At 40.4% G+C, this 23,616-nt stretch overlaps 1 protein-coding gene, 1 long non-coding RNA gene and 1 pseudogene across 6 annotated transcripts in view; 1 reads left to right on the top strand and 2 right to left on the bottom strand.

Annotated features, from left to right (window-relative positions):
• The window catches only part of C12H7orf31 (chromosome 12 C7orf31 homolog), a 36,109-nt gene extending 31,413 nt beyond the window's left edge, over positions 1–4,696 (bottom strand). Inside the window, exons 1-2 of one of the 2 annotated variants that reach the window (XM_027573601.2) lie at positions 4,539–4,696; positions 3,712–3,869 (exon numbers count right to left, since the gene is read on the bottom strand). In XM_027573601.2, the coding sequence (XP_027429402.1) occupies positions 3,712–3,845 (134 nt within the window). In that variant the 5' untranslated portion in view covers positions 3,846–3,869; positions 4,539–4,696. The remainder of the gene's footprint in view (positions 1–3,711; positions 3,870–4,538) is intronic. The other variant, XM_027573600.2, reaches the window with a different exon arrangement.
• Positions 1–11,945, top strand: part of LOC113911078 — a 55,101-nt gene extending 43,156 nt beyond the window's left edge. For 2 of the 3 annotated variants that reach the window (XR_004819458.1, XR_004819459.1), the window contains 2 exons: positions 8,958–9,358; positions 10,500–11,945. This is a non-coding gene — a long non-coding RNA (uncharacterized LOC113911078). The remainder of the gene's footprint in view (positions 1–8,957; positions 9,359–10,499) is intronic. The other variant, XR_004819460.1, reaches the window with a different exon arrangement.
• Positions 11,946–20,161: 8,216 nt separating this feature from the next.
• LOC113911258 lies at positions 20,162–21,614 on the bottom strand (annotated as a pseudogene). The gene has a single exon (XR_003516410.2). The product of XR_003516410.2 is annotated as a protein MEMO1-like (transcript).
• Positions 21,615–23,616: the final 2,002 nt, after the last annotated feature.

The raw sequence follows: 23,616 nt of genomic DNA on the forward strand, positions 1-23,616 counted from the left end.
CCATCTAAAGCCAATAAGTTGCAGGAAACCATTTAAAATAAAAGGCAAAAGCAAACGTAAGTCCCATTTCTCCTTTATTTTAGTGTCTCACATATGCCTTTTAGCTTGAATACTAACTGCATCTTATAGAAGGAACTAATTAAAATAAATATTGAAGTTTTAAGATTAAATAATTTGAAAGCTTAAATAATACATGTCTCCACAACAAAGAAAATAACAGTAGATTGTTAGTACTGCAGTTTGTGGCCACATAAAATTAAGTGTTTACTTGTTTTTGAGATAGATAGGTTTCCTATGGATGAACGAGCATCTTGCTTTGGAGTCAGTATGGAGTTTTGAGCATTACGTTCTACTTGGGGGCTGAATTTAGCGAGTAATTATTGGAAGGAATGATTAAAGGAAAGCTCAGAACAAACATATTCTCATTTTTAGTTGGCAGAGGACTTGTAGTAAAAAAAAAAAAATACTCAAGAATCCTAAAGCAATGGAATAAATCCAGAAACCAAATGGGAACGTTTGATGAAATCTTAAGCAATTCTCAATGCACTGCCTTAATCGATGTTTGTTTGTTCAATGAGCTAGAGAACTTGCTAGAGGTAAGGAGATGTCAACTGAATGGAAAACAGATAGACATCTGTCCTGATTTTGAATAGCTGTATCAGCCATTCTTGAATTTTCAGTGGAAGGAATACAAAAGACTACCACTTGTTTACTGATACATATTTTTTTAGTTTTATTATGTTATGTTAGTCACCATTCATTACATCATTAGTTTTTGATGTAGTGTTCCATGATTCATTGTTTGTGTATAACACCCAGTGCTCCATTCAATACATGCCCTCTTTAATACCCATCACCAGGCTAATCCATCCCCCCACCCCCTCCCCTCTAGAACCTTCAGTTTGTTTCTCAGAGTCCATGGTTACTGATATTTTTAAAGGAGATCAAGTCAGAGTATATATAATAGTGACTACTATAATTGCTCTAAAATATACCAGTGAAGAAAGTAACTGAATGATAAAGAGTGACTCCCCTTTGGCCAGTGGGTAAGCCAGAACCATAATCCTGGTTTTCTTACTGTTTTCAGTGCTTTCTGCTAGCCTAGTAGTTCTCAAAGTAAGCTGAAAAACTTCTAAAAATGAAGATTTCCTAGACCCACCTCAGACCTTGTGAATATCTCCAGATTGAGCCTGGGAATCTCTATTTTTAGAAAGCTGCTCATGTGGTTCTAATGTGTCCTGTCTGCATACCAGTGCTGGGTAACAGTGGAGCTAGACTGCCTATTCTGAAAAGAACAAAGTATGCTGCTGTGAGGACGTCATTTTGCATTGTTGTTGAAATGGCTGAGTTCAGAACACATGATATTTTAAAAAAGGTATCCTCTTAAGTACATCCAAGTTTAGAAAAGTAAACTGTTGAGAGCTAACATATGCTAGGATTCATCCCTTACCAATAAGAAGGGTAATCCCTAAAGGCTAGGAGCTTTTTGTCTTGTTTTGCTCTTGAGATACCTTGAGGCTTGAGTCAGGAGCCACAGACCCTGACCTTGCTCTGAAGAAGTAAGCCTCAGCATTGACAGCAGTTCAGAAGAAAAAGAGAACTTCTGTTTCTGTAAGCTGCCCAGCTGCTTTTTAAGAGGGAGTTAAAAGGAGGGGTTGTGAGAATGCATGATCATCCTGGCTTTCCCATTTGGGGACGATGATAGGAAAAAATTCACATGGATTAAAGGGAAAGAAAATTTTAGTTATTAGGAATCAGGAACATGGTTGTACCTACCTTTTGCTTCAAGTAGTACCTTACTGTAGTTTATAGGTAACTGAACATATGTTGTATTTAATTTTATAATCAGTTAATAAAAAGCATTTTCTTAAAGATACTTCTCTTAAATTTCATGCCAGTTAAAAGGTTTTGGAACCAATTACTAACCAACCATAGGTTGGTAGGTAGAAGAGGTAAACATTTCAGTGAAAAGGCTTACGAAAGTGCTTTTGAGGGGATAGTGAATTTATTCAGATAGGATAGCCTTAAATTCCTACTCAGATTCTTTTTCGCTAAATATAAAATTTTACCTTGCTTTTGAGCCAGGGCCAGTTGCCTATGCCCAAATCATGCACAATCTGCTAACGGTTCCCTTTGACTCAAGGGAAGCCGTCCATAATCTGATCCCCTTGGAGCTGAGTAGTAGGACTTCAGGGCTGACAGCCACTTTTGGGAATCAGGTAACAAAAGAGCACATGCAGCAAGGACTGACTCAGGAGAATGAGCTGAGTCTTCTTTCTCACAAATATGAAAATATTCCTTTTCATTAAATGAAAATATCAGTTTATAAAAAATATGTTAAATATCTTTAAATTTTAAAAAATGGAGAAGACACATATTGAGATGTTAACGGTGGTGGTTATTCTGGATAAAGGAAGTACAGAGGTTTTTCTCCCTTGTGCTTTAATTTCATAGCTTTTCCTTTGTTAGAAAAATGGAAAATTTGCTTTCTTTATGGATGTCCATGATTTCTAAATTATAAGGAACGTGTGTTAGTTTTATCATTAGGAAAAAAAAAGCCACCTTCTTTTTTCATATAAAAAGCATGTTTACAAACTAGACTAGATCCACGGACGTCTGATCAAGATGGTGAAAGCCTCAATGGAAGAAAGAGTGAAGTCCACAGAGAACCAGTGTTTAGTCTGGCAAAGAGAATTCTTACAGAGCCCAAGGATCTTCAGACTTTGAAGGGCTGCTGTCGTGGAGATGGTAGATGATTCTTATTTTGCGAAGCTTTGGAGAGAAGAACTAGGATCAGCAGGTGGAAATTAGGAGGAGGAAAAAGTGTTCTCAGTAGAAAGAATTACCTAACAATCAGTAGCGTTCGAAATTGGGATGGATTGCCTGTGTGGTAGTGACACTCCATTTTGGAAGTGTAAACTGAGGCTGAGTGGCTTTCTGTGTGATTTCTTAAAGAAGGAATTCTTAAATGAGAGATTTGACCAATTGAAATTATCAACAAAACAAAACAAAACAACCACACAGGCTATTTTTTTCACTGTCCAAGTGTTTTGAGATTTTCTTTCGCCTCAAAACGATTCAAGTAAAAACAGAAAGCTGGCACTAAGATCTTGGAAAATTACTTATTTGTACCCATTACTTCATATGTAAAATGGGGATAATAATAGTACTTACAGGGTTGTTGTGAGGATTAAAAGAACTGCTACATTCAAAGCATTTGGTTCAGTGCCCACTCACAGTAATTACTCGATATACATTAGGTGCAATTTTAATAATAATTTGTAATTAATGTGTTACAGGAAATTCGGTAAAGCAAAAATTTAGATAGCAACCATGAACAATTTTAGATTCTGGGAGTGTTTTTGAACAGATGGTGTTAGGGGATGTTAGGGAACCACTACACTACTCTTTATAAAATAAAAAGTTTGATTAAACAGATTAATTTTCAAATGAAGGAAGTGATCATTCTGGAGTTCCAGAATGTAGTGGATGAAATTGAGGTCTGCCTTGTAAAAAAACCCACCAACTTACTTTTGATCAAGTTCCTAACGGATGTGGAGACTTTACAGTTAATTGTCATGTTATGCCATCCCTATGATGTGAAAACAGAAGAGCCCCCTAACTGAATGTTTTTTTCTCACATATATCACATATAAAAATAATGTATTAAAGCCCTTTTTAATGATTTATGTTCTCTAGTTTTTGTTTTACCTGTCCTCTGAGGCAGTTGGACGAACAGTTGTTTGTAGCGGAGTGTGCAGTTCATTAGAGTAGAAGGTATTGGACAGTATGTCAGCTCCTTCAAGCTCTCTGCAACAATAGGGCCTGCCATGAATTACCTCCATGTTTCTTGACTAAGATGGCACAGACTGGAAGAGAAGAGGGCACACTCGGTTTAGCAGTCAGCTTGATTTGGTCACTGTCACGAGGACCCTCCCTCAGGGAAGGCTGGGAACATACTTTACACTGCTGAATTGTTCAGCTCACCACTGCGTAGAAATCACCTCCCCAACAGGCTGTCTGTGGACCCTCGGATGATCAGATCAGTAATAAATAGCAACTTAAATTCTATGGAAATGAATTTCAACGGAAACAAATCCACAAGTGGAAGATGTCCCTAAGTACAATCTAAACACTATATGGATGACATGACATGTAGGTCCATATCCATAAAAGGCCACTACTGTATGGATATCAACTGAAATTATATTTTTGCCTCAGAATTTACCATAACTATTCAAGAAAGCTCAGCTGATCCCCCACTGCCTCCCCACCCCATAATATCTCCAAAAAGCAGGGAGAATCATCCAACAGAATCAGCTGTGCTTCTAAAGGTTTCAGGGATCCGGAATGAGAGAAGCCCTTTGTAGAGGTGGAGAAGCAGGGGCGCGGCAGGAGCAGGACCCCAAAGGGGTGAGAATCCCACCCTCTCCCTCAGACTTGGAGGGGGAAGCCAAGGAGGCACCCTGGCTGGGACCGCGTGTCTCCCTGGCCATCAGCGTCCTGCCAAGCAGTGTGACTCAGGGGTTCGGACACACCTGGGACATCCGCCTGGGAGCGGCTCTGGACCGCGTCTCCCCTTCCCCGGAGCTGGTGGGTCTCTGCGGGGCGTGGAATCCCGCTGTCATCGGCACCTGCGGGCCCGGGGAGCTTGCGGGCTAGGGGCAGGTGCGGGTGGGAGAGAGAGAGGGACCGCGGACAGGCCAGGGGTGGGGTTGAGGGTGCCTGTGACGACAACCGTGACCGTGGCACTAGGTAATGCATTCTTGCGGGGCAGCGGGCGGCTCTTAGAGGTTTCGCAGGCTCGCTCCGCGACCCGTAGGAATGGGAAGTGGGACTTGAAGCGTGGAGGGAGGGCTAGACGCCCAGTGTAGAGGTGAAAGGAACTCTTCTGGCGACCCAGGCCCCTGGCCCCGCCCCCACGCCTCGCCCCGCTCTGCCCCCAGGCGTCCTCTGGTGGCGGCTTCATGTTCTACTTGAAGTGGGTTGCCTGTTCTAGGCTTTTCCCCTGGCCGAGGCGTTCGCTCGTGTGGACCGGGCAGAGGATGAGCGCAGGGCCAGGATCGAGGGCCAGAGGACACCCTGGTGAGGCGGGAGCGACCCACCCATGTTCCTCCTCCACCTCCCCTTGCGGGAATGGAGAAGAGTGCCGCCACATCCAGGGTGGCTTCTCAGGACTCTGCACGCGCAGCTCGCGGGATTGCACCCTGTGAGAACCTCAGCTCTTCCCTGGGTCGGTGCGGACGTGGTGAACCGGCAGGTTGGGCTGCGGATGCCCTATGCAGTTCCCAAGGATCTAGCCTCCACCTTGATGACCTCAGTTACCCGCACACCTGCCCTTGCCTTTCCCCTCCCCAGAAACAAATGTGAACCACATTTCTGCGCTTAAAGAGCCACGGAGTTTCTCTGATGACAGAACTGGGCTCCCCAGAGGGATGGGGGCGTGGGAAGCTTAGGTTTCGGGAGAGGCTAGAACCAAGCCTGCAGGAACACAGAAGGATGTGGGGGTAAGAGTGAGCACCACCTCTGAGAAGGGAGGTGTGACAGTGTCCTTGTTCTCTGCCTTTTTTTAAACAACGTTTTAATCAGCCGGCCAGTGGGTATTCATTTTATGCTGTGCCTTCTAGGTTAATGTTAGCTGATTGTGAGGGAAAGAAAGGTACATTGGAGTAGGCAAGGTAGTCATTTTGTATTCTTGGTCAACTTTTTAGTCCCGGCACCTCTTCCACAACTCCACTAAGCTTGCAAGAGTAAATACTGCTGGAGATAGAGTTGTGAATTAGGTGGTTTGCCTATACCTTTCACTCCTTTAAATATCTTTCCCCCCCAAAAAAAACTTCTCGAGGAAGTCCAGCCTAACCTTTTTTTAAATTTTATTTTGTCTTTTTGCTGTCTAGGGTTTTCAGGATTTCCCTTTAAATTCCTTCCCATTAAATTCCCTGTCAGCTCAGCCCATTTCCTGTGCCCAGCCTTCCATTAATTTCCATAGTCCACCTTTCTCTTGTGGTTGACCTTTGTCCCATTTCCTTATGGCTTGATTCTTCCTGGGAGGTAATGATTGAGCGTGATAGATTGAATCAGGCATATCTGCTGAAGCTGCATCACTAGCCACATGTTTGTATGTGAATGGTTGTGGTACCAGGGAAGTTAGGGCAACAATGGGTTGATTGACCAGGATATATGGTGATAGTCTACAGGTTCTACTGGGTTTGAAATTTTATTCTCTGTCAAGTGGGAGTAAAGGGTAGGAAAATATAATTACTTATTTTTAAATTTGCTATTTCCAAATAAAATTTATAGGCAAGAAAAAAATTCATTGTCGGGGGCACCTGGGTGGCTCAATCATTAAGTGTCTGCCTTTGGCTCAGGTCATGATCCCAGGGTCCTGGGATCGAGCCCCACGTCCGGCTCCCTGCTCAGCAGGAAGCCTGCTTTTCCTTCTCCCACTCCTGCTGCTTGTGTTCCCTCTCTCGCTGTGTCTCTGTCAAATAAATAAATAAAATCTTTAAAAAAAATTCATTGTCAGATCTTTATAAAACAAGGGTTCACTTTGGAAATCCTTCCCTATCTGAAAGGTTCTTGAGGATGTCAAGACTGGGTCTACTTGACCATGCTCCTTATTCTAGGCTTTTTTAACTTAACTCACACTGCCTCAGCCATCAGGTGATATATATGTGACCCCAACAACACAAAGTAGCCACTTACGGGGGTGGGGCTCAAAATAACTGACTTCTTAGGTCTGTCGCCACCACCAGTGGAGTCAGTAGCCTCGGATCACTTTTCTACTTCTGACAGGTTGATCTCTCCTTCATCACCTCATTTACCTTAATATATTCTTCAAGTCACCACTAATCCTTCCAGCAGGGAAAATGAAATTTGGGATTGAAAAAATGTTTGCATAGAATATTGTGGCTGGGTTGACAAAAATTCCAAACCCCTAAAGTTAGACCTTTAACCTTCAAGGAAATAATATATGGGAAGACTATAATAATGTAAATTATTAGTTATACTCTATAACCTTTGTTTTAAATCTGTTATCGAGACTTTTAAGTAAGTGGTATTTGTTAATGAACCAAATAAGGTTTTGAGATATCTGGTACTTCTTGGCAGATAGGAGTATTTAAAAAAATTCCCACCCCCCAGTTTTGATATAATTGACATATGACATTGTATAAGTTTAAGGTGTACAGCATAATGACTTCATATATGTGTATGTTATGAAATAATTACCACAATTTTAGTTGTTAGCATCTGTCACCATGTTTAGTTACAAAAAAGACTTTTTTTCCCCTTGTGATGAAATCTTTTAGGATTTGCTCTCTTAGTAACTTCAAATATACCATATAGCATTAACTCTGGTCATCCTGTTGTGCATTACCTCCCAGTGGTTTTTGTATTTGGAAATTTGTACTTTTTGACCACCTTCACTTGATTCCCTCATCTCTTACCCCCTGCCTTTGGTGATTACAGATGTGATCTTTTTTTCTATGAGTTTTGTTTTTTTTTTTTGGATTCCACATATAAGTGAGATCATACAGTATTTATCTTTCTCTGTCTTATTTTACTTAGCATAATGCCCTCAAGATCCATACATGTCATTATGAATGCAGGATTTTTTTTTAAGATTTATTTATTAGAGAGAGAGAAGGAAAGAGAATGAGAGAGAGAGTGAACAAGCAGGGAGAGTGACAGGCAGAGGGAGAAACAGACTCCCTACTGAGCAAGGAACCAGATGCAGGACTTGATCCCAGGACCCTGGGATCATGACCTGAGCCTAAGGCAGACCCTTAAGCAGCTGAGTCACCCAGGTGTCCTGAATGCAGGGTTTCTTTCTTTTAATGGCTGAATAGTTTTCGTGTGTGTGTGTGTGTGTGTGTGTGTGTGTGTGTGTGTGTGTGTGTTTGTGCATGTGCCACATTTTCTGTATCCACTCCTCCGTTGATGGACACTGAGGTTGTTCCATGTCTTGGCTATTATAAATAATGCTGCAGTGGACATGGGGTGTACAGATATCTTTTTTTTTTCAAAGATTTTATTTATTTATTTGAGAGACAGAGAATGAGAGACAGAGAACATGAGAGGGAAGAGGGTCAGAGAGAGAAGCAGACTCCCTGCTGAGCAGGGAGCCCGACGTGGGACTCGATCCCAGGACTCCAGGATCATGACCTGAGCTGAAGGCAGTCGCTTAACCAACTGAGCCACCCAGGCACCCCAGATATCTTTTTGATATAGTTATTTCATGAGTATTTTATAAAGATTATTTATTTATTTATTTGAGAGAGAGAGAGAGGGAGAGGGAGAGAGCACAAGCAAGGGGAGTGGGAGAGGGAGAAGCAGTCTCCTCGCTGAGCAGGGAGCCTGAAGTGGGGCATGATCCCAGAGCCCTGGGATCATGACCTGGTTGAAGGCAGATGCTTAACTGGCAGAGCCACTCAGGCACCCTCATGAGTATTTTTTAAAGGGAAAAAGTTTGAGTCTTATTCCTTGCCTAGAAGATGGGTTGGGAAGTCTCTTTCAGTGACTTTAAAATATACATTTAAAAAAATTGCAAAGCTTAAAACCTCATTGATTCCAATGTATATATCCTACTTATTAGGATGACAATTAAAAATACATATTCTGCTGGCTTTAAAATTGAACTGATTACAAATGAGTTTAATGACACTTTAATTAATAGTAAATTGAGTTTTTTGCCTTAAGTAGCTAAGGAACTATGTAGTCATTGAAATGACGTAGATGCAGATATTTATAAAATGTGCTTATTTAGTAAATAATCCCTTATTGCCTAGAATGTGTCAGGAATTGTCCCAGTGCCTGCAGTCTCTGGGGATATGGACCCAGGGACCAGTTATAGTCCAATGTGTAGGTGCAGCATCGAGAGGCAAACACTCTTGCACTTCTAGCCTCAAGAAGTATGGAAATGAGGACTGTAGTCATGCTATATATTTTCTTCCTAGTCTAGGTGGACTAGGCTCCAAAGATGACCTCCAGTGAACCACAGCTCCTGCTATTAATGCTCACGTGTACTTCCCACCTACATTTGAATGTGACTCATGTTAACCACTTGAATGCAGTCGAAGTGGTGCTGTACCAATTCTAGACCTAGTCTTTAAGAGGATTGGCAGCTTCTACTTTCTCCTTCTTGGAACATTTGCTTTTAAGTCTGACTGCCTTACTGGAGAGACCCTGTGGAAAGATTACATGAAGAGGGAGAGAGACCCTGTTGTCAAAATGTCCCTGTTATCTGAAGAGATGACTCCAGTCCCACCTGTCATCTGACTCAACCACATGAGAGGCCCCAGGTGAGACCAGCAGAAGAACTGCCCACATGATCTCAGTCAACCTGCAGAATCACAAGGTAATAAAACAGTTGTTCTTTAAAACCACCAAGCCCTGGGAGGGTTTATCATGCAGTAATAGATAACCAAACACTTGTTATGTAATATTTGTACATATTGTATAATTTTTTCTTTCTTATTTTTTTAAATATTAGAATGTTTTAATACTTTAATGTTAATTAAAGGATGTTTGTTGGTGGTTGACTTTACAGTGTAGTATTTAAAATGCAGAATATTTTGATGGCATTGTAACTAAACTAGGAGAGGAAATTAACATCATTCAGAAGTAGACATGGTGACTGTTAGGACCTTCTGGGGAGTGAGTGATAGTATATTCATTTGTATGAAAAATAATTTCATCATTTTAGGTGGAAGCATGCCATATTATTGCACTGATGTTTAAATATGGGTAGAGAGGTGTCTGTGGATCCCAAAGAGCCAAAGGAGTGGACTCTAGGCTAGTTCATGCCACAGTAGCATATAACCCCCAAATCAAAGTGGCCTAAAATCTCAGTAGCTAGTTTATCCTTATGCTCCAGTACTGCAGGGGGCCTCTGCACCTTGTCATCAGGGGTCTAGGTTGATGGAAAACCTACTGTCAGACAATTCTGCCATCTCAGTATGGGGCCTCAAGACTTGGACCAGCAGAAGGGAGTGTAGATAATTAAGTACCAGCTCTTAAATGTTTCTACTCAGAAGTGATTTGCATCAGTTTCTAAACATTTCAGTGGCCACAGGAAATAACAGGACGTGGCCTGGGATATGTCCTGTTCCTATGTACCTAGAAAAAGAGGGAACTGGAAATGTTATTGAGTTTTAGAAACATCAGTTACAGTGTTCTACTACTTTGCCTCCCTCCAAGTTTTAGCTTCATCCTATCATTCTCTACACTGCCACCGGGGAGACTTTTGTAAAATGCAAATCTGACATGTAAAATGCAAATCTTGCTTGAAAGATATGAGTTGGCCAGAGCTGGCCTTTAGAAGTGGCCTGCCATTGTGGGAGGGTATGGGCTGCATACAGCTGCTGGTGGAGAGAGAGTGGTCTAATGGCACAGCTGGAACTCTTCCTTGTGGCGGCTGGGCTCTGGTGGTGAATAATAATAAGAGAGGATCAGTACCTGAAACAGAAGTGTCTTATACTGTTATCTTTGCCTTGCAGGGTCATTCCAGTACCCTCTATTGATGAAGTTTAAAATTCTGCCACCTGACAAAGGAGAAGCTTTTGCAGGATCCAAGTCCACTCTCACAAAATGCAGGGCAAAGAAGAGTGAATTTAGAATGGAGAACCAATAAATTGATAATTTGCACACCTTAGCAAAGATAATTTAATTAATACACACTATGTGCCAGGTGCTATGATAGAATTATGCATGTGTGTGCAGGTGTACATAATTTTAAATCCCACAGCAGCCCTGTGAAGTAGATATTATTCTCATTTGACATACATGACAAATGATCCATGTCTGGACATCAAAGCTGTGCTCTTCTCTGCTATCCTCATATTCTTTTCTTCTCTGTGGAAAGTTAAATGCACCCTCATGTCTTCCCCTTTAGTTCTTGCCTCTGTATTACAACACTTATATTGCAGTACCTATTGGTTTATATATCTACCTCTCTCCATAATATGGGAGTTCCTAAAAAGCAGGAGTGGTGTTTTTCGATTCATTTTGGGTTCCTAATGCTCACCTTTAGTACTTAGTACCTAACAGGCACTTAAATGCTCATGAAAAGAATAATTGTTTGGGTGTTCCCTCCTTGAAACCAGTGCCAGTGGGCTAAATAATTCTGGAAACACCTAGGTAGGTACCAAGTAAATCTGTTGAATTGGGTTGAATATTTGCCATTGGATTAAGCTAGGTGGGTCTTGTTGAGTCTTGAGAATAGGGAAAGCCTTTTTAGTTTTTATTTTATTTTATAGTTTGGTTTGTTTATTAATACTATAATGTGGTGGGAAACTGTCTATTTAAAATCTCTTTGATATGTTTTTGCGCCTAGGAAATCTTTGATTCCTAAAAAACACTTGGCCCATATATGATGGTACAATTTTAGTTCATACTCGTGGGTAGGTTCTGATGTTGGTCATTCCATTAAATTTCCTTTAGGTCCACATTTTACCTCTGTCACTTTTTCAAGTAAGGAACTTTGGAATCATCCTTTGGGTTATGTTATTGGTATTGAAAGAGTATTGAGTTTTTTTCTGGCAGGCCGTTAAATTACCAGCATGTATGAGACTTGGTTTTAGGTTTTATTAAGGTGGGTCTATTTCAGCTTTGCCCCCGACTCTTTGCCCCTTTATAAAAGGGCCTTAGCTGCACGGCCAGAATGTTCACCGAAGTCCCTTCACTCTCCCTAGGCCTGAACTCCAGTGTGTCCCCAGCACTGTTCAGTGTCTAGAATCTTTATTTGGTTCTCGTGCTTCCAGCAGCTATTCTAGTCCTGGATTTTACTTTGTGTTTGAGACCCTCCCTCACAGGTCAGAGTCAAGATTCATGAGCTTCCAGGACTTGGTAACCCCTAATTTATCCTCTGCTTCCCCAATTTATTGTCATTATTATTTGTTTTGTTTTGTTTTTTTTTTCTATTCTTGTTTTGGTCTTTCAGTACATCTCTGTCATCACTTTTCTATATTCCCTCTGCTGAAATGCCTAGTTTCGTTTCTGTTTTCCTAACTATACATATTGTATCACACATAGGAAAGAAAAACTGTTTAATAAAAAAGAAACAGAATAAGATCTAAAGCTCCATAACATTTATTTAAGTTAAACACAACTGAAAAAGTGACATAATCAATACGGTGACATAGGCCATTCTTCACTTCAGTCCCTCTATATAAGAAGACCAACTAGCAACTATCTATAGACAAGACATTGTGAAAATTGCAGAACCCAGGGGTGAGGCTGAAGCACCTCCATGTCCATCCACAGAGATTGAGAAGAACCTCATTAGGAGAGTAGGAGGATTGTATTGCCCCTCCATGCCTGGATGCACTGAAGTCCCCCCAGGGCCTATGGTTTCACAAGTGGGGAAAAATACAGAGCCCTAGGTGGACATCTAGCCTCTGAGCATTGTGAGATGCTTCCCGGGAAACCCACTTGGGTCTTCCTTCACAGAGATGGCTGGGAGAATCTGTGGGGCTCAACCACTGGGGATAAGATAGAGATGGAGAAGAGGTTAGGGCTTACAGTAACTGAAGCTAGAACTTGGCAAATCACATTCCTGCTTGCAGTGGTACCTGAGCAGAGATCCTAGCTAGTGGCCCTGTCTAGACAGGGAACTTGGTTGGCAGTTCTGCTTGATTTGGGTCCCTAGCTAACAGGCTTTACCAGCTGTTGAGCCTGTTCTATGCCTCCTCACCCCAGGCAGGGAAGCAAATTTCCATCTGCACCCAATTCTTGAATGTAGCTTCCAATCCCACTTGATCAGGAAATCTAGGCAACCACAGAGTCCATCCTACAGCCATGCACAGGCAGGGAGCCAGGTCAGCAGTTTTGCCCAACTATTGAGTATAGCTGTGGCCCCACCCCACATAACCAGGGAGTGTGAACAGTGACCTTAGGAAGGCTTGCAGTCAAGCCTATATTACTGCCCAGCTGTGGAGCCCAGCCTACAGCCCAACCCAATTGCTGAACCCCATCCATGGCCTTACCTAAAAGGGAACCCAGCCAGTTACCCTGCTAGACCTCAGTGTACACTATCTAGGCCCACCAAAGTACAGGATACAGCTGGAGGCCCCTCCTGACCAGAGAGCATAGCCAGCAGCCTACCTAATCATGAAGGGTAGCCTGTAGTCTTGCCCAGCTTCAGGGTCTGTGGCCTTGCCTGTTCATAGGAACTAGCCTGAGGCCTCTCCAACTCTGAAGCTCTGCCTGAAGTTCCACCTGAGCACAGAGTCCAGTCAGCAGCAGCATCCGGTTGGAGAGCACAGTCTGAGATCCAATCTAACAGGAGTAATTGCAGAGCTCAGCCCATAGACTTTCCCAACTGTGGAGTTCAACCAGTGGCATCACCCACCATGGAACATAGCCTGCGACCTTGCCTGACCAGAGATGATTGCAAAGCCCAGCTAGTGGCCACATCTGACTGTGAAGCACAGCCAACAGCCTCACCCCCTGAGAGAGCCCACCCAGCAACCTTGCTTGACATGTAGGTCAGCCAGGAGGCCTACCCTGGAGCTCAGCCAGTGGCACCCTCCCCCCTTACAACCTCAGAGCATAAGCAGTGGCCTTGCTCAACTAGACTCTGATAGCAAGCCCAGTTGCTCGCAGACTGTGCCAGCTGTCCCATCCAGTCCAGCTGAGCTGACTAGTGAAGATCTTTCTCTGCTGAAATGAACCTGTAAAGTATAGAAGAAGAGACTGCTATTCAAATGCGTAGATACAAATGCAGGGCATCAAGGATCATGAAGAATCAGGGAAATGTGACTAAAGGAAACTAATAAAGGTTCAATAACTGACCCTAAAAAAAATGGAGATCTATGAACTGTCTGATAAAGAATTCAGAATAATCCTCTGAAGAAATTCAGTGAACTATAAGAACACACAGAAAGTTAAACAAAATTAGGGAAACAATGCATGAACAAAATGAGAAGTTCAGCAAAGAAATAGAAACTATAAAAACCCCAAACAGAAATCCTAGAACTAGAATAAAATGACTGAACTGAAGAATTTAATAGAGAGCTTCAACAGCACACTTGACTAAGCAGAAGAAAGAATCAGTGAACTAAAGGTAGGGCATTTGAAATTACCCAGTCAGAGGAGCAAAAAGAAAAAAGAATGAAAAAGAGTGAAGAAAGCCTATGGGACCTATATACCATCAAGAGAAACGGTAAAATGGAAATCCCAGAAGGAGAACAGAAAGAGAAAGGGACAGAAAATCTCTTCAATTCCCATTTTTTTGGAGAGGGTGTGTCCTGCATGGAGCGCCGGGTGTTGTATGCAAACAATGAATCATGGAACACTACATCAAAAACTAATGATGTAATGTATGGGGATTAACATAACAAAATTTAAAAAAATCTCTTTATTTTTTTAAAGATTTTATTTAAGAGAGAGAGTGAGTGGGGGGAGGAGCAGAGGGAGAGGGACAAGTGGGCTTTGTGCTGAGTGTGGAGCCCCATGCAGGGCTTGATCTGACGACCCTGAGATATGACCTGAGCTGAAATCAAGAGTTGGATGCTTAACTGACTGAGCCACCCAGCCACCCCCAGAAAGTCTCTTTAGAGCAATAATGGCTGAAAACTTCCCAAATTTGGGGAGAGAAATTGACATCCAGATTCATGGGGTCTAAACAACCCCAAATAGGTTGAACCCATAAAGGGCTACACTAAGATATTATAATTAAATTGTCAAAATTTGGAACAAAGAATCTTGAAAGCAGGAAAAATGAGTTGTCATATACATGGGAGGCAGTCTGGGGGTGCCTGGGTGGCTCAGTCATTAAGCATCTGTCTTCGGCTCTGGTCATGATCCCAGGGTCCTGGGATCGAGCCCTGCGTTGGGCTCCTTGCTCAGCGGGAAGCCTGCTTCTCCTTCTCCCACTCCCCCTGCTTGTGTTCCCTCTCTTGCTATCTGTATCTCTGTCAAATAAATAAATAAAATCTTTAAAAAAAGAAAAACTTTGCAGTCTAGGAGAGAGTGGTATGATATATTTAAAATATTGAAAGAAAAAAAACCTGTCAACCAAGAATACTATACCTGACAAAACTGTAATTTAAAAGGGAAGAGAAAGAAAGACTTCCCCTAAGAAACAAAAGCTGAGGGAGTTCATCACCACTAGACATGACTTACAAGAAATGCCAAAGGGCATTCTTCAAGCTGAAATAAAAGGATGTTAATTAACATAACAAAAAGTGAATATGTAAAAGTCACTGGTAATGGTAAACATAGTCAAAGTCAGATTTTCTAATATTGTAATGGTGGTGCATAATTTACAACTCTTGTTTAAAAGTTCAAAAACAAATTATTAAAAATAGCCATAACTACAATAATATGTTACTGGATACACAATATAAAAAGACGTATACTGTATCATCAATAACCTAAAATGTGAAAGTGGGGGAGAAATAAAAGTATAAAGTATCTGTATGCTACCAAAGTTAAGTTGCTATTAGCTTAAAATAGGCTATTATAAGTATAAGATATTTTGTGTAAGTCTCATGGCAACCACAAAAGAAAATCTGGATTAGATACACAAAAATTACGATAAAAGAGTCAAAGTATACTACCACAAAAAGTCATCAAGTAACAAAGGAAGACAGCAAGAGAGGAAGCAGGAATAAAAAATCTTGGGGCGCCTGGGTGGCTCAGATGGTTAAGCATCTGCCTTCAGCTCAGGTCATGATCCCAGGGTCCTGGGATCGAGCCCCACATCGGGCTCCCTGCTCGGTGGGGAGCCTGCTTCTCCCTCTCCCTCTGCCTCTCTCCCTGCTCATGCTCTCTCTCTCTCTCTGTATCTCTGTGTCTCAAATGAATAAATAAAATCTTTAAAAATCTACAAAGAAGTCAGAAAAAAATGAACAAAATGGCACTAGTAAGTCCTTGCCTATCAATAATTGCTTTTAAAATAAATGGATTAGATTCTTCAATCTAAAGACATAGAATGAATGGATAAAAAAAGATCCAGTGATATGCTGCTCATAAGAGACTCACTTAAGTGTAAGGGGACACATGGGCTGAGAGTGAAGGGCTGGAAAGAGATATTTCAAGCAAATGATAATCAAAAAACAGCAGACATAGCTTTACTTAGACAAAATGGACTTTAAGCTAAAAATGGTCTAAAGAGACAAGATCATTATAAAAATGATAAAGGTGTCAATTCATCAAGAAGATACAATTGTAAATATTTATGCAGCCAACATCAGAGCCCCTAAATACATAAAGCAAATACTAACAGAACTAAAAGGAGAAGTAAACAACAATGCAATAATAGCTGGGGACTTTAATATCTCTCTCTCAACAATGAATAGATCATCCAGACAGAGAATCAATAAGGAAACAGCGATTTGAACAACATTCATCCAACAGCAGCTGAATACACATTTTTCTCAAGTGCACACAGAACGTTTTCTAGAATGGATCATGTTGGGTCACAAAAGAAGTCTTTAAAAAGATACTGAATCGTTCAGTATCTTTTTTTGATCACAATAGTATGAAACTAGAAATAAATAATAGGAGGAAAATTGGAAAATTCATAAGTAGAAATTAGAACACTTCTGAGCAATGAATGAGTCAAAGAAGAAATAAAAAGGAAATAAAAAATATCGAGATAAAATGAAAACACAGCATACCAAAATACAGGATATGCAGCAAAAGCAGTTCTAAGGGTTTATAGTGATATACGCAAACATCAAGAAAAAAGAAAGACCTCAAATGAACAACCTAACTAGTTCCTCAAGGAATTAGAAAAAGAGCAAATTAAACCCAAAGTAATCAGGAGGATGGAAATCAACATTAGAGCAGAACAAACTAAATAGAGAATAGAAAAACAATAGAAAAGATTAACAAAACTAAGAGTTGGTTCTTTGAAAAGATGAACAAAAAGGACAAGCCTTTAGCTAGACTAGCCAAGAAAAAAAGAGGACCCAAGTTAATAAAATTATAAATGAAAAAGGCATTATAATTGATACCACAGAAATACAAAGGATCATAAGAAACTACAATGAATAATTATACATCAACAAGGTGGACAACCTAGAAGAAATGGATAAATTCCTAGAAGCATGCAACGTACCAAGACTGAGCCAGAAAGAAGTAGAATATCTGAACAGATCAATAATGAGTAAGGAGATTGAATCAGTAATCAAAAACCTTATAACACAGAAAAGCCCACGACCAGATAATTTCATTGGTGAATTCTATGAAGCATTTACAGAAGAAGTAACACCAATCCTTCTCAAACTCTTCGGAAAAAAACAGAAGAGGGGTAACACTCTCAAACTTATTTTACAAGGCCAGCATTACCCTGCTACCAAAGCTTGATAGGACATTACAGGAAAAGAAAACTATAGGCCAATGTCCTTGGTAGATATAGTTGCAAAAATTCTCAACAAAATACTACAAAACTAAGTTCCACAACACATTAAAAGTATCTTATCAAGTGAGATTCATCCTTGGGGGTGCAAGAATGGTTCAACAGATACTAATCAACAAATACGATATATCACATTAATTGAATAAAAGATAAAAATCATATGATAATCTCAGTAGATGCAGAGAAAGCATTTGATAAAATTCAACATTCATCCATGATAAAAATTCAACAACTTAGATCTAGAAGTATACCTTAATATAATAAAGGCCATATAAGCTAAAATTAACAAGTCAGGAAATGACAGATGTTGGTGGGAATGCAAGCTGGTGCAGCCACTCTGGAAAACAGTATGGAGGTTCCTCAAAAAATTAAAAATATCAATGAGATACCACCTCACACCCGTCAGAATGGCTAAAATTAACAAGTCAGGGAACGACAGATGTTGGCGGGGATGTGGAGAAAGGGGAACCCTCCTACACTGTTGGTGGGAATGCAAGCTGGTGCAACCCCTCTGGAAAACAGTATGGAGGTTCCTCAAACAGTTGAAATTAGAGCTACCATTCGATCCAGCAATTGCACTACTGGGTATTTACCCCAAAGATACAAATGTAGGGACCTGAAGGGGTACGTGCACCCCAATGTTTATAGCAGCAATGTCCACAATAGCCAAACTGTGGAAAGAGCCAAGATGTCCATCGACAGATGAATGGATAAAGAAGAGGTGGTATATATACACAATGGAATATTATGCAGCCATCAAAAGGAATGAGATCTTGCCATTTGCAACGACGTGGATGGAACTGGAGGGTGTTATGCTGAGTGAAATAAGTCAATCAGAGAAAGACATGTATCATATGACCTCACTGATATGAGGAATTCTTAATCTCAGGAACAAACTGAGGGTTGCTGGAGTGGTCGGGGGTGGGAGGGATGGGGTGGCTGGGTGATGGACATTAGGGAAGATATGTGCTATGGTGAGCGCTGTGAATTGTGTAAGACTGTTGAATCACAGATCTGTACTTCTGAAACAAATAATGCAACATATTTTAAGAAAAAAGAAAAAGAAGAAGATAGCAGGAGAGGAAGAATGAAGGGGAGTAAGTCAGAGGGAGAGACGAACCAGGAGAGATGATGGACTCTGAAAAACAAACTGAGGTTTCTGGAGGGGAGGAGGGTGGAGGGATGGGTTAGCCTGGTGATGGGTATTGAGGAGGGCACATTCTGCATGGAGCACTGGGTGTTATGAACAAACAATGAATCATGGAACACTACACCAAAGCAAATTATGTAATATATGGTGATTAACATAACAATAAAAAAGGAAAAAAATTAAAAATAGAACTACTGTATGATCCAGCATTTCCACTTTTGAATATATGTTCAGAGGAAATGAAATCACGATCTCAAAGAGATATCTAGGCCCCTATGTTCATGCAGCAGTATTTACAATCGCCAAGACATGGAAACAACATAAGTGTCCATTGATGAATAAAGAAAATGTGTGTGTGTGTGTGTTTGTGTGTGTGTGTGTGTGTGTGTGTGTGTGTGTGTAAAATGGAATTGGTAAAAAGAATTTTGAGCATTTTGGGCATACACATATGTCACACACATACACATACACTTTACCAACATATACTACAGTTGACTCTTGAACAACACGGATTTGAACTGTGTGGGTCCATTTATATGTGGATGTTTCACAATATGATACTTTCTTATGATTTTCTTAATACTTTCTTTTCTTTAGCTTACTTTAAAAATACAGTATATAATAAAAATAACAAAGTACCTGTTAATTGATTGTTTATGTTACTTTTAAGGCTTCTGAGCAACAGTCGGCTAATAGTAGTTAAGTTTTGGGGGAGTAAAAAATTATATTCATATTTTTGACTGGGAGTTTGGTGCCCCTAACCCCTGTATTGTTCAGTAATGAACTGTGTATGTATATTTGTACACAACTTTTAAGACATATTGGTGGTAAAATATGCATATTGAAATGAGAAATCTTATATGCTTATATTTATTGCTTACCAGATTTATTCTTTTTTCCATAACTTCATTTATTCTATAAATGTTAATTGAACAACTACTGTGCGTTCAACATAGGGGATGCAAAGTTGAAAATGTCTGATCCTTGATCTCAGAAAACCGCAGTTTAGTAACCTGTTGGATTCCAAAGTGGGGTGAAGCGTTACCAAGATGGCACAAGGTGATCCAATAGGGCATGGAAAAAATAATTAGAACCTCTATATTTTTTACCCAAACATTTAAATTTCTACTTTTACTTATATTTTATACTGGACTTTGTTAATTCTGTGATACACATAAAGGAAGTGTATGGGGAAATAGCCTCTCATTTATTTTTCAAGGGAATATAAATTGGTACAATATAAATGGAAGGCAATATAATGGAATATATTGGAAGGCAATTTACAATATAAATGGAATTTTCCAACATCTATCAAAATTGTGACTGGATAGCATTTTGACCTAGAAATTCCTTTTCTAGGAATTTTCCCTGCACACATGCATAGCCACAGGGCTCAAGCAGTACAGAATTGTATGTAACAGGAAAAGATTTGATATAACCTAAAGTCCATCAACTAAGTTATATCACATCCATACAATGCAATACCATGCAGCCATTAAAAAGAGCGATGATACTTTTTATTTATTGTCTTCAAACAACCTCTGAGATATATCTGAAGGGAAGAAAAATCAAAGTATAGAACAGTTGTAGGGTATGCTACTATTTGTTAGTAAATGAAAGAAATTGATACATTTTCTAATAAATTTTTTTGAGTTGTGTAGCCCTTTATTAGCAACTAAAATAGAAGGTATCTGTTGTACAACACGGGTAGTAATTGACTATAACTGGAGATTTATTATATTCTAATACAGATCATTTATAAATGCAATTTCTTTATTAAAAAGCTTCCACCCTTTTTTTGTTTGTTTGTGTACAATTTGCAAAACTATTCTGAAAGCGGAATATATGTGCACAAGTCTGCAAAGAGTGCAAATTTAGGATATGGTAAATGCTTTACAAGTTACTTTCAAAACACTGTCTGCCACAATTGGGCCTTTACATTGCCATCTTTTTTGATCAAAATATTTTGATGCCAGCCTTCCTTCCACTGCCCTAAACTATAAAGCATTTTTTAATGAGTTGAAATTAAGGAAGGACTACACCTACTAGAAAAGAAGAGAAGAAAGTTCTATTAGTTTGAGATTTCAGAATCCCCCCAAACCAGGACCAGTATCTTGGTAAGGGCTAGGCTGGGACCCCGGACAGAGAATGAGTATGTGCAGGTGGCATCCCTGAGGATTCAGAGCTTCAGTGGACCGTGAGTGCTCCCGCTGCATAACTCACTGAACTGTCTTGCCAGTTTCTACACTGGCTTGACTGGGCATAATTCAAAAAGGAAAAGCTCATATTCATTCCATTCTTCTGGAGCTCTGTGATAGCATTTAATAACACCCCAATGGGATGTCTTCCACATATAGTATTACGGTATTTCTTCAAGTAATTGCTAAAAGATACAGGGTCTAATTGTTCTATAATACTCATACCCATTTTATCTAGATGTTCAGTGGATCTGTAAATCTCCCCCTGGGATTCATCATAGTAACTGTAACGGAACCTTTGACCCCAATGGCAGAAATCTGAAGAAACCACAAAGAGATTACTAGGATCCGCTAGATATTTACTGAAGAGTTTTCCGAATTACTGGTTGGAGCAGTAATTAGATTACTGCTCCAACCAGTACAGGAATAATGGTAAACTCATCCTTATGGCTTTCCATGGCTTTAGCTGTATAAGGCAAATGCATTTCAATACTGTGTTCATCTTCATCTGTCTGCAGAGACATGCGTTCAAACATTCCTGTCTTCCATAGTTCTCCATAAATCTTTTGGTCAATACGAAGGTCATACAGAGGTGTCCTATATATATCCACACTGGAAAGTGCACATCGAGAGAGGGGCACATGATGAGAAGGCCCAAGGGTGAAAATTCTCCGGGTAATGGAGGGATCCACTTGTTTGTAAGCGTGAGCAGCACAGGACCCACAGTACGTATATCCTGCATGGGGTGCAATAATGGCTCTAGCAGGTCTTTTGTAGACTGTACTTGTGAGAGCCAACCTTCTAGCTGTGCATTCAGCTGCGGTCCTGAGGCTGTGTACCAGCTCCCGGCGTGACTGGCTTCCCGGCAGACCACTCAGTTGGACATCTTGGTGCCTGTGCCGCCTATGGTGCACGAGGATGAATCTCTAATAATTCTGTGTATATATATATATACATACAACATTTCTTATATATGCTTAGAATATTTCTAGAAATACGCACAAGAACCTGGCCACATTACATTGATTGACCTTGGGAAGGGGAAGTGGTAACTGTAACTCAGAGGAGGGAGGGAGGGGGTTTACCATATTCCCTTTTTGCAACTTTTGAGTTTTGAACCATATTACTTATTTGTTGTAGATGAGATTTTCTGGAAGCAGATGCTGAGAGGGAGTTTGGGGTACAAGAAGTTTGTTAAAGATCAACACCTGTGGAAGGGAGGAAGGGAAGCAGGGCTGGGCAGAGGGAGAAGACTGTCCGTGTCTCCAGCCTGACTAAACTTTGACTAACCCTCTGGGGAGCTTGGGAGCACGAATGGCCTGACATCACTTTTCCTAACCCTATACTTCACTGAGAATTTGGGCGGATATAAAATCACAGTGTGAGGGAAGAAAAGTTATTCTTAGATTAGTAAGTCTTGGAACAATGTATCTTCCAGGAATCTCTTTCAATTTGCTTTAAGTCAGTGATCCTCCCTACCTCATCCCTGTCTTTGAATTCAAAGGTAACTTTTAACTGATGCAAATGTATAATCATGCTTGTTTGTTTGTTTAGAAGTTTGACACCATATGGAAAACTGGGATGCAGTCACCCTCATACAAATCCTGTAGAATTCTTTTGACTTCTTAAACTTTGTTCACCTATTTCTTTTTAAACATAAAATTAATCTTAAAAGAAGACTCAAAGTTTGGAAGTCAATTAGTATAACTTCACAGGCCGTGCAGAAGTGCTGTCTGTGATATTCCTGATGTATAACCATCCAGTCTTTGCTCACATTTCCATAGCTTATGTAAGTCAGATCAATTACTGGGCAGCTATAATGGTTAGAAGTTCCTTTCAAACTTGCCAATTTGTAACTTCCACCAATAGGTAATAACACAGAAGCCTTTCTCTTCTCTGACTAGCCTTGATTTTAGAAGCACGTTGCTTTCATTAGTCTAAAAGAAGTGACATGACACCTCCACCATGTCCTACCCCTCAGCTTTTCTCTACCACTTTGCTGTGTTTATTAGTATTAGAGTGAACAGTGCTCATAGACCTGAAAAGTGAGAACAGGTTTGCTTAGGGTAAGAAACAAGACTTCAGAAATGATTTAGTGTCTTGAGTAAGGTCATGCATAACACTACAAGGTAAAAGCCTTATCCAGTTTGATTGGCAAGTGAAAGGCTCATGCATCAGAGAAATCGCTGACTTCAGTGATGTATAATCCCTGGCTTCATGCCTGCCCCATTCCCCTATCAGGAGAGGGCCCTTGCCCTCTCGCCGTCCTATGATGTAGGACATGGCCAAGACTGACAGAGATGGTTGAAGGGGCAGTTGTTAAAATGTCACCCACCCAGACTGAAATCCAAATGGCTTAATTTAACATGATGCATTTTAATTAATGAGAGTGAAAAAGTGAAGAGGTTGTGGTTTCTAATCAAACAGAGTAATGCTTTAATTACTGAAATGCAAATGGCTTAACTGGGAGGGAATAAAAGTTAATTAGATCAAAAAGATATATTAAGAGGAGACTAAAAACATCTTTGCCAGAAGTAGATCTATAGTCGGTTTGTGGTAAAAGAAGGTACATATAGGAATTAAAGGGTCTGGGGTGCCTGGATGCCTCAGTCGGTTGAGCATCAGACTCTTGATTTCAGCTCAGGTCATGATCTCAGTGTCGTGGGATTGAGCCCCCACTTCTGGCTCTGGGCTCAGCATGGAGTCTGCTTGTACCTCTCCCTCTGTTCCTCCTGCTGCTTGTGCTCTCTCTCCCTCTCTCTAAAAATAAATAAATAAAATCTTAAAAAGAGAGAGAAAGGCTCTAATGTAAATATTTTAATATTTGATCACTTTGTGACTTGAGTGACTATTTCAATTTTATAATAAATATAACCTTTGGATTTCATTACAGATATTTT

The sequence above is a fragment of the Zalophus californianus genome, chromosome 12 (assembly GCF_009762305.2).
Source record: "Zalophus californianus isolate mZalCal1 chromosome 12, mZalCal1.pri.v2, whole genome shotgun sequence".
Lineage (NCBI taxonomy): Eukaryota > Metazoa > Chordata > Mammalia > Carnivora > Otariidae > Zalophus > Zalophus californianus.